This window comes from Rhinatrema bivittatum, chromosome 16 (genome assembly GCF_901001135.1).
Source record: "Rhinatrema bivittatum chromosome 16, aRhiBiv1.1, whole genome shotgun sequence".
NCBI classification, from domain to species: Eukaryota; Metazoa; Chordata; class Amphibia; order Gymnophiona; family Rhinatrematidae; genus Rhinatrema; species Rhinatrema bivittatum.
In genome coordinates, this window is record NC_042630.1 from 44,034,803 (window position 1) to 44,044,563 (window position 9,761).

At 49.8% G+C, this 9,761-nt stretch overlaps 1 protein-coding gene across 1 annotated transcript in view; it reads right to left on the minus strand.

Annotated features, from left to right (window-relative positions):
• Positions 1 to 8,874, minus strand: part of LOC115078360 (vomeronasal type-2 receptor 26-like) — a 116,244-nt gene extending 107,370 nt beyond the window's left edge. The window contains exon 1 of the mRNA XM_029581266.1: positions 8,197 to 8,874. Within this exon, the coding sequence (XP_029437126.1) occupies positions 8,197 to 8,502 (306 nt within the window). The 5' untranslated portion in view covers positions 8,503 to 8,874. The remainder of the gene's footprint in view (positions 1 to 8,196) is intronic.
• Positions 8,875 to 9,761: the final 887 nt, after the last annotated feature.

The following is a 9,761-nucleotide window of genomic DNA, read 5'->3' on the forward strand; positions in this document are numbered from 1 at the left end:
GTCTTGCGGGGGTCAGGAGGCCCCCCCAAGCTGGCCAAAAGTCCCTGGGGGTCCAGCGAGGGTCCGGGAGCGATCTCCTACGCTCGTGACGTCAGAGGACAGGAACCAAAATGGCGCCGGCGCTACCTTTGCCCTGTCATATCACAGGGCAAAGGTAGTGCCGGCGCCATTTCTATCAACGCACCCGTGGCCCGAGAGTGGAAGATCACACCGGGACCCCCCCCACTGGACCCCAGGTAATTTAAGACATTTTGGGGGGGTTCGGGAGGGTGGGGGATTTATTTTAAAGGGTCGGGGTGGGTTTTAGGGTTGTTTTAGTGTGCCGGTTTTCCCGTCCTCCACGGATTTACGATTTACACGATATTTAAAAAAAACAAAACGCGACAATCCGATTCCCTCCCCCCCCAGCCAAAATCGATCGTTAAGACGATCGATCACACGATTCACATCTCTAGTATATACACATATGTAGGTATTGGGTGTTGTCAGTACTGGCAAAGCATGATTACCTAGGAACAGAGAAACAGGAAGTGGCACCCCAATAGCTTGGATACTACAATACATAGATTATTGCTAGTCAGTATACAATGTGTTGACTGACATAGGCCCCAGGCGGGTCCATGTTGAAAGTAGTGCACTGAAAGGGAGTGCCTAGAGGCCAGCCAGCAGAGGTGAAAGTCCAGGCCCCATGCGGTCCATGTTGAAAGAGTGCACTGAAAGGGGAGTGCCTGAAGAGGCCCGCCAGCAGAGTGAAAGTCCGGGCCCAGGCGGTCATGTAAAGAGTGCACTGAAGGGGAGTGCCTGAGAGGCCAGCCAGCAGAGTGAAAGGCCAGCCAGTGGAAAAGATATCCTGCAGTGCAGCATGTAGGCAGCAGGGGAACACATGAAGGGTGTGGCAACAGCAGTGAAGGCTCAGGACGACACAGCAGCAGCATGGCAACAGCAGTGAAGGCTCAGGACGACACAGCAGTAGCATGGCAGTAGGAGGAGGCCCAGGACGACAAAGCAGCGGAATGGCAGTAGGAGGAGGCCCAGGACGACACAGCAGTGGCATGGCAGCAGGAGGAGGCCCAGGACGACACAGCCCAAGTGCCATTTGGAGCCATGAGGCACAGAACGCACCCCACAGCCAGCATTGACAGCCCTTGAGCACACAAGTCATCCCACAGCACACAGGCAGAAGTTGCAGCCCTTGAGAACAGAAAGCACCCCACAGCAGAGTGGCGCAGCGGAGGCCGGTGGCACACAGCAGAGTGGCACAGCAGATGCAGGTGACACACAGCAGAGTGGTGCAGTGGATGCAGGTGGGCCAGCTGACCAGGTGGGTGGGAGGTGGTGCCTCATCAGCTTTGCATGATGCAGACTCTTCCATCTCAGCGGCACTGCAAGTCTGCGGGATGGCCATCCCAGTGGCGGGTGGGAGTGAGTGAGCTACCCAGTTTCAGGTGTATGATGGTCCCCTCGCCACGTCCTGCTGGTCCTGTGGGAGGTGGCAGGTTCTTGGGGGGACGGCCCCTGTGGCCTCGGGACCCTGAGGGATTTGGTTGTGGTGTGGAGGTTGTGGACGATGACGCCCGCTGCTCCGTAATCCACCTCAGGATTTGCAGCAATATTGTGTTTTGTGTTGTGATTGCTGCTGTCAGGCTGTTGGATGCCTGGGTGGTGGATGCAGTGAGGAGCTGGAAGTGGTGGGTCAGCTGTGTAACTTCTCTCCTCAGCCCACGCAGTTCCATCGGGATTTGCTCTGCCTGTGATTGGGTCCTTGTTCGGTAGGAAGGGTGGGGCTGCTGTAACTGGTTGTGGTGCTGGTGGTGGGGCTACTGGTGCTGGGAGCTGTGCAATTGCAGGCACAGCTGCAGGTGTAGGGCTGAATGGAGACATGACTGGGGTATCCTTAGTGGGCGGTGTTTTCTCGAATGGGAGTGGGCTTTTTGCACCCAGAGCAGTGGGGGAGGCCCCCCACTCCAAACCTTCCAGGGCCTCGGTCAGGTTGAGGGGGCTGCCTTTGCCTGCTGCTGTGGGGCTCAGCTCTCCCTCCTCCTCCTCCTCCTCCTCCGACCACTGCGTCCCGGCATCAAGGACGAAGGGCCTGGTGAGCATCGGTGGCCGCCTTGTCCCAGGTGGATCACTTCTGGTGCCTGGGCCTTCCCAGCTGGGATCCGACCTCTGCTGCCTGGGACCAGAGCGCTCTGTAGAAGATGGGGTACAAAAGGATGGACAGCATCAGTATCACAGCCTTTGGTTGAATGACAGTAACATGGAACAGGGGCACCTAATCATGTGGGGCAGCTTATAAGGTTCTGTTGTATCTCTGTACCTCATGGCCTGGGGAATGGGGAATGGGGTATGGGGGCTCCGCAAGGGCCTGTGCAGAGCAGATGGGGGAGGAGAACACATTCACAGTTCTAAGCATTTCCTGAACACCTCATCCTGCTAGGCACAGTGTGGGGGAGGGGGGAGGGTCAACACTGTTCTGGAGAACACATGGGGAACCTCAACCGAATACAGGACTAAACATTGTGTATGAACCTTGAACAGGACAGCAAAGGACCTGGTGGGAGGTACAGGCCAACTTACCATCTTCGAGGTGGGATTTATCCAGTCGTGGGTCCAACCCCTCGAACATATCTGGTCCCAGCCGTTGCATCAGATGCCTCTCCATCTCTGTGAATCTGATTGGGCAAGGGGCCGTTCCTCCTGTCTCCCGCAGGTACTCATTCCGCTCCGCAATATTTACCTTCAGCTGAGCCTTGATGTCCCTGTAACGGTGGGACACCAGCTCCCCGGTGCGAGGTATGCCACTTTGTCGCCTGATGTCCGCAGCAATTCTGGCCCATAGCTGTGCCATGGCTGCCTTTGACGTCTTCACTGCCAGGTTGCTAAAGAGATGGGCATAGTGACGGAGGACACCTTCGATCAGCCGATCATTGTCCTCCTGGCTGAAGTGTATAGCATGCTGCCTCACCCTTGCCTGGCTGCCTGCTTGGGGTGCCACTTCCGGAGGGGTCTCCTCCCTAGCCTCACTCTCCAACCCACCAGATTCCGCACTCCCTTCCTCCCCCCCCCCCCCCCACCTGACCCTGCACTTCCTGCTCCCTTCCCCTCTGCCCTGCCTGTCTAGCCCTACCTCTTCCCACAATTCTCTCCTGCCTCACCCTTTACCCCTCCCCCACCCTCCTATCACGTCCCTCCTGCCTATTTTTCCCACTAGCCCTGTCCCTGCTCCTACTCCTCAGACCCCTACCACTAGGTCCCTCTTCCTCCCTCCCCCTCTCCCTCCTCCTCCCACTACTCTCAACTACCCTCTTCTGTCCTCTCCTCCCACTCCTGTCACGCTCCATCCTCCACCAAACTCCTCCTCGCCACCACCACCACTACTACCACACTCCTCACCACCAGCATCACCACCGCACTCCTCCTCCTCCTCACCAGCACCACCACCACCACCACACTCCTCACCACCAGCACCACTCCCACCACCACTGCACTCCTCCTCCTCCCCCCCACCAGCACCACCAGCACCACCACCACCACACTCCTCCTCCTCCTACACACAGATAGGGACAAACAGGGAACTGACAATCTTTCACTCCAACACAGATTACACAAGACACAGGTAAAGGGAAACAGATGACAACAAGTAAACAAGACACCGCACTCAGTAATCGATATCCTAACTCCAAATGCTCAAAATCTCCAACACCTACCTCCTCTCTAAAACTCCTTCCAAACCCTCAAAGGAGGAGGGGCAGGAAGTGACCTTTTATACATGTCACATTATCGCGGGGCGCGGTACTTGGTTTCACTTTTTACCGCTAGCTGCGAAAGGATCACGCAGCGCGCTAATTTTCCATTGATTTCAATGCGAATTGCGAAAACATTTTCGTGATTCGCGAAACCGTCGCGGGATGCGAAAATTCCCTGCTGCGCGGAAAGTGCCTCATTTGCATGGGAACGCCCCTTTTATTAATGCAGGCGGTACCCATGCGTTAACGATGTGAAATTGGTAAATGAGGCCTATAGTCTCTGACAGAGGACCGCAGTTCACTGCCTGATACTGGAGGGCACTGTGTAAAAAGTTTGGAGTCCAGTTGAACCTCTCCACAGCCTTCCATCAGCAAAGCAATGGACAAACTGAGCGTATGAACCGCTCCTTAAAAACTTTTCTTCGTACCTTTGTTTCTGAGAGACAGGACAATTGGGTAGCTCTGCTACCATAGGCCGAATTCTCCTACAACAATCATGCTCATTCGGTTACAGGGAAGTCTCCCTTTAAAGTAGTTTATGGGAAGCAACTTAAATCACCGTTACCTCTGCCTGTGACTGTTCCTTCGACAGCAGCTCAGTTGTCTTCTCAGCAATTGCATAAACTCTGGGACTCCATTCAAAACAAACTGCATCAGAGAAGTCCGCCAAGAGGCATGCTGATCGGCATCGTCGACCAGCGCTGGTGTTTCTACCAGGGGACAAAGTCTGGTTAGGCACCAAGAACATTCATCTTTGGTTACCCTCTAGGAAATTGGCTCATAAGTTCTGCGAGGGTTGGAATGGTTTCCTATCGCCTACGTCATCCCACTACCTTACGTATCCACAATGTGTTTCATGTCTCCTTACTTAAACCAGTAGTTCTTTCTAGGTTCTATCGGAGACCGCCAGATCCTGGGGATACCCCCGCAGCTGATGAACCAAAGTACCAGGTTCGGGAGGTCCTTGATGTACGATTTCTCCACCGTCGCTGGGAGTATTTGCGGCTCTGAAGAGAACACCTGGGAGCCCGCTCGTAACATCTTGGACAAGTCTCTTCTGCAACAATTCCACTTGGATCATACTGGTAAACCGGATCCCTTGAGGATGGGGCGTAAGAAGGGGGGTATTGTTGCAGTCCTGGTTGCTAGACTTGCGACCAGGTCCTTCCCTTTTAACCGCGCTGAGGCCCGCGACGGGGTCTGGTGTTTTTCGGGCCTGCCAGGCCTCTCCGCAGTGGCGTCTCCACGAGGGAGATGCTGCCGAGCTCCGATCCTGACTCTGACCCCCTTAGGCACGCACGCGCGCAGGGGGAAGCCTTTTAAAGGCACAGCTGCATGGAGTCCTGGCCGGCCCCCTAGATGACGTCAGATGCCCGCAGGGTATTTAAACCCGGCGTCTGACTAGGGAAATCGCCTTGCAACAGGGTTCACTCCTTTGAGTCACTAGTTGCCTCGCGTTCCTTAGTTCCTGCCTTGATTCCTGTGTTCCTGCTTCAGTTCCTGTGTTCCTGCTTCAGTTTCTGTCTCCTTGTTTCAATTCCTGAGTTCCTGCTTCAGTTCCTGTGTTCTAGCTCCAGTTCCAGTGCTCCTGATTCTGGGTCTGTTCTTCAGCTTCAGTATCTGGTTCCTGATCTTCGGACTGTCTTCCTGGCTTCGTCTTCGCTACGTCTTCATTCTGCTGTTCTGCTGCCTGTCTCGACCTCGGACTGTTCTATGGACTACGTCTGCTCCGGGAGACCTTTCCTAATCCCCAGCAGCCCAGGTCCTCACAGGCTCCTCCTGGGGGACCACGGGCTTCCCAGGGTGAAGCTCTTGACCGGTCTGCCGGTCTCGAACCGCCTCCTGGCCAGTCCTCACGGCGGTAGTCCGCCCACTGCCATTCCATCATCTTCACGGCTGGCCCAAGGGTCCACCTCTCCAGTGATACAGTTCACAACACTCAACAGGAAGAGATCTTTAAGGAAGATGTTTAACTATGTTTAACTATAGCCAAGGTCATGGAAAAATTAGTTAATACACAACTATCAGATTACATCGAAGACCACAATATCTTGTTCCCTACCCAATATGGATTCCGAAAAGCATTAAGTACAGAATCCCTACCCATTTCCCTGACAGACTACCTCATCATGGGCCTCAATAAAGGTCATGCCTTCTTACTGATTCTCCTGGATCTCTCGGCAGCATTTGACACTGTTAACCACTCCATCCTCCTCAACCAGCTGGCGAACATCGGCATAATAGGAATTGCACTGGCCTGGTTCAAAACATTCCTTGGGAACAGAGGCTACAAGGTTAAAATCCACAATAAAGAATCCCTTCATTATCATTCCTCCATAGGAGTTCCCTAGGGTTTCTCCCTGTCCCCCATGCTTTTCAATATTTACCTTCTTTCACTATGCCAGTTGTTAACCAAATTAAACTTAAAACACTTCTTATATGCGACTATGTCCAGATCGTGATCCCCCTTAAAGAATCCATCACAAATACTCTGGAATTTTGGTAAAACTGCCTTCAAGAAATCAACTGCCTCCTCAGCAGCTTAAACTTAATACTAAATTCTAGAAAAAGTGAACTCCTTCTCATATCCTCAGAAAACAGTAACATCACGATGCATCCACCAGCCAACCTTCACATCTCCAAAGCAAGAGACTTAGGAGTTATTATTGATAATCGTCTAAACCTAAAATCTTTTATTAACCAAACAACTAAAGACTGCTTTCATAAAGTACATGTCCTGAAAAGAAGAAGACCACTCTTTCACTTTCATGATCACAGAACGGTTCTGCAAGCAATAATCTTCTCTAAGATAGACTATTGTAACTCTATCTTATTAGGTCTCCACTTGTCCCACACCATACCTCTTCAGATGGTCCAAAACACGGCAGCCAGAATATTGACAAACACGAGGAGAAAAGACCACATATCTCCCATTCTCAAAGACCTACACTGGCTGCCAATTCACTTCAGAATCATTCATAAGTCCATTACCATTATCTATAAAGCCATTCATCACCACGCTCCACTCAACCTACAAATCCCATTCAGAAAACATACCTCCTCCAGACCCATCAGAGATTCACTACATGTTCCACACACCAAAACCTCTCAACATATAACATTTAGAGACCGGGCCTTCTCTACAGCAGGACCATCGCTATGGAATTCCATTCCACCAGATCTTCGACAGGAAACGTGCCTTCTAACTTTCAGAAAAAGGCTTAAGACGTGGTTGTTTAAGCAAGCCTTTCCAGAACCCAACTGAACCTTAATTCACCAACAACCACAGTCAGACATTCTTTGAACATTGTAAACAATTGTTCTTTCTGTTAAATTCCTCTAGCCTTTCCTTCTTTTCCCAGTTTTGAACATCCCTGTTTCATTGTAACTTCAGTGTTTCTCTTCACATGTTACAGTTTTAGTTTATTTGCACTTTACACCCCCTGTTAAATGTAAACTAGCATGATGTGATCCTTATCTTGAATGTCGGTATAGAAAAACACTAAATAAATAAATAAATAAATAAATAAATAAACAAACAAACAAACAAACAAACACATTTTCTGTACAGTCTCCCAAGTGAGGACATCGGGAGCTGAGGACACAATTCCTGCTTCCCCAGCAGCATTTCAGTTTCTGTCATCTCCAGTTTGGGGGCAGTAAGGCTTTATTTATTTGTTTAGCTGTTACATAAAATTGGAAGTTGCTGAAGCTGCCTCCTCTGTCAGTAAAGACCGAGTTACGATCTCTGTTTAATCTGCTGATAGGAAACGGGAAGCAGAGAGAGAGAACGGAGGAAATGAGCCTGCGATCTGTAGCCATCAGTATCCAGGTCTGTAACCCAACTACAATTAAGAGAAGTTCTAGGGTCAATAATTTTCCTAAATAGCTGGGATTCCATAGACAAAATGTAAAATCATCATTAGGAGGAAGATCCCTTTCCAGATCTGCCCAATGCTTCTCTTTATTTTCCATTTATACCATGGAGAAGACTGCCAGGAACTCATTTTAAAGTGCAGGAGTGCAAATCATCATTGTGCTGTGATATGTGACAAAGTGCTCCCTGCCGCCCTAGGCCTGTCCCCTCTCCATATAAACCTCATGATGCTTTTATTTAGTTCTTTAGAAAAATCTTCAGGTTTTTCATGGGAATTGATCCTAAAATTAAAGTTAATCCTGGATGAGATGTTCATTGTAATTGTTGCTGTTCCACCCAGCAAAAAGATATGTAAAAGGAGTCGTAGATCCAGTGTAATCTTGGAGAGCAGAAGGTGGTAATTACAGGAGAATAAGTTATTCAGTTTATTAGGGATATATTCTCTCACATATTTTCAGCACAGGAAAAGACAGTGCTCTTCACACTTTGCCCTATTTTTATCAGTTAAATTCTTCTTTAATTAAAAGGAATCTGATAACTGTGATGGAATATTAAAGGAAAATTGGTTCTTACCTGGCTCTGATCGTGTGGAGACAACTGCGGAGGGAGATCCCCTCCCCCTGCAGAGAAATCTGCAGAAGCATCTAAAGAACGCAAAATGGCCGCCGTTCCCATGCTCCGCAGGATGGGGGCAGGCCTAGGACTATGAGACATCATCGGTTTATCCGCGCCACGGGACTGTGCCGAAGACTTCTCCCTCCCGCCGGCTGCTGCCACCGACGGGCCCTCTCCCCCGGGGATACAACGGGAGCAGAGGTTTTCGTGGGAGAGCCGCATTGCCGGCTCCCCACAGGCAGCACAACACGATGTGCACGGCATTGCCGCGGTGCAGAGAAGGGAAGTCTAAAAATAACCTCCAGAGCCCGAGAGACCGTAAATGCTGCTGAAATCTTCTTTTTTTTTTTTTTTTAAACAAGGCAGTTAGCGAAAGCTCAGGCCTCAGCAGAGGAATAAGTGACTATTTTCTCTGCGCCGGGGGGGGGGGACCGGCACACCGGTAAATCCCCCCAGTCACTCGCCGGTGTACAAATGCTCTGGGAATGAGGGCTGCTAAAAGCTTAACCCCCGCAAGCCCGCAACCAAGGAAGGAAGCTCAGAAGAAACTTCCCCTTGGTAGGCAAAGTGCTCTATTTTTTTTTATTTTTTTTGTAAATAAATATGTCTGATTTAGCCAGATTGGAATAAATTCTGTTGTCTTTTTTCTTTTCTTCTTCTTTTTTTTTTTTTTTTTTTTTAAATACCTTCATCTGCTGGAGATAGAGAAATACTTTGCACTGTGTCACGTTTCAGGGATTGTGCACAACAAGCTGGATTCATTTCCATGGAATACAACATTCAGGAGGGGAGGATTATGCAGCAGAATATAAAGTAAAATTGGGAAGAGCACCCCCTGACCTGTGGGAAGTGGTACGTCCTCAACATATGGGACAGCTCACTTGATTCCTCAGAGGGAAGGCCTTCAATTATTGCAGCCAGGGTGCCAGATGTTTGGCAGCTGTAGTTGAGGATCCAGAACCTCCTTCCTGAAAATATTTTCAAGGCAGCCATAAGCATATGAGCCAGATTGTTGTGAGAATCGATAATGTGGAACCCCAGTGTGAGGTTGGGGAGGAGCTCTGAGTTCTCGTTAATCTCCTCCACTGCAAAAACCAAGGCCAGGAAGTTGTAGTAATTATTTAAGTTTAACCTGTAAGAATATTAAGGGGATAATATTCAATGGTGTGCATAAGTCAGCACATACACACACAAGTGGTACATTTAAAGTTAAAGCTGTATTTTGCAATTCCCTGTACGTACCTGGATCAGTCCAGACAGTGGGTTATGTCCCCAATCCAGCAGATGGAGTCAGCACAAGCTTCGAGGGGGCATCACCATATATACTACTACCCCCTCTGCAGGAGTTCAGTATCTTCTGACTCCAGCAGATGCGAGTAGGGGAATCAGGGTTTCCCACAATTTGTTAGGCTATCTCTTGTCCTTTGGTTCTTTTCTTGGGACTTTGCTGCTTTTCGATTTGGATCAAGTTTTTCCAATTTAGTTTAAAAAAAAAAAAACCTTGCAATTTTTGGGGAGGCATG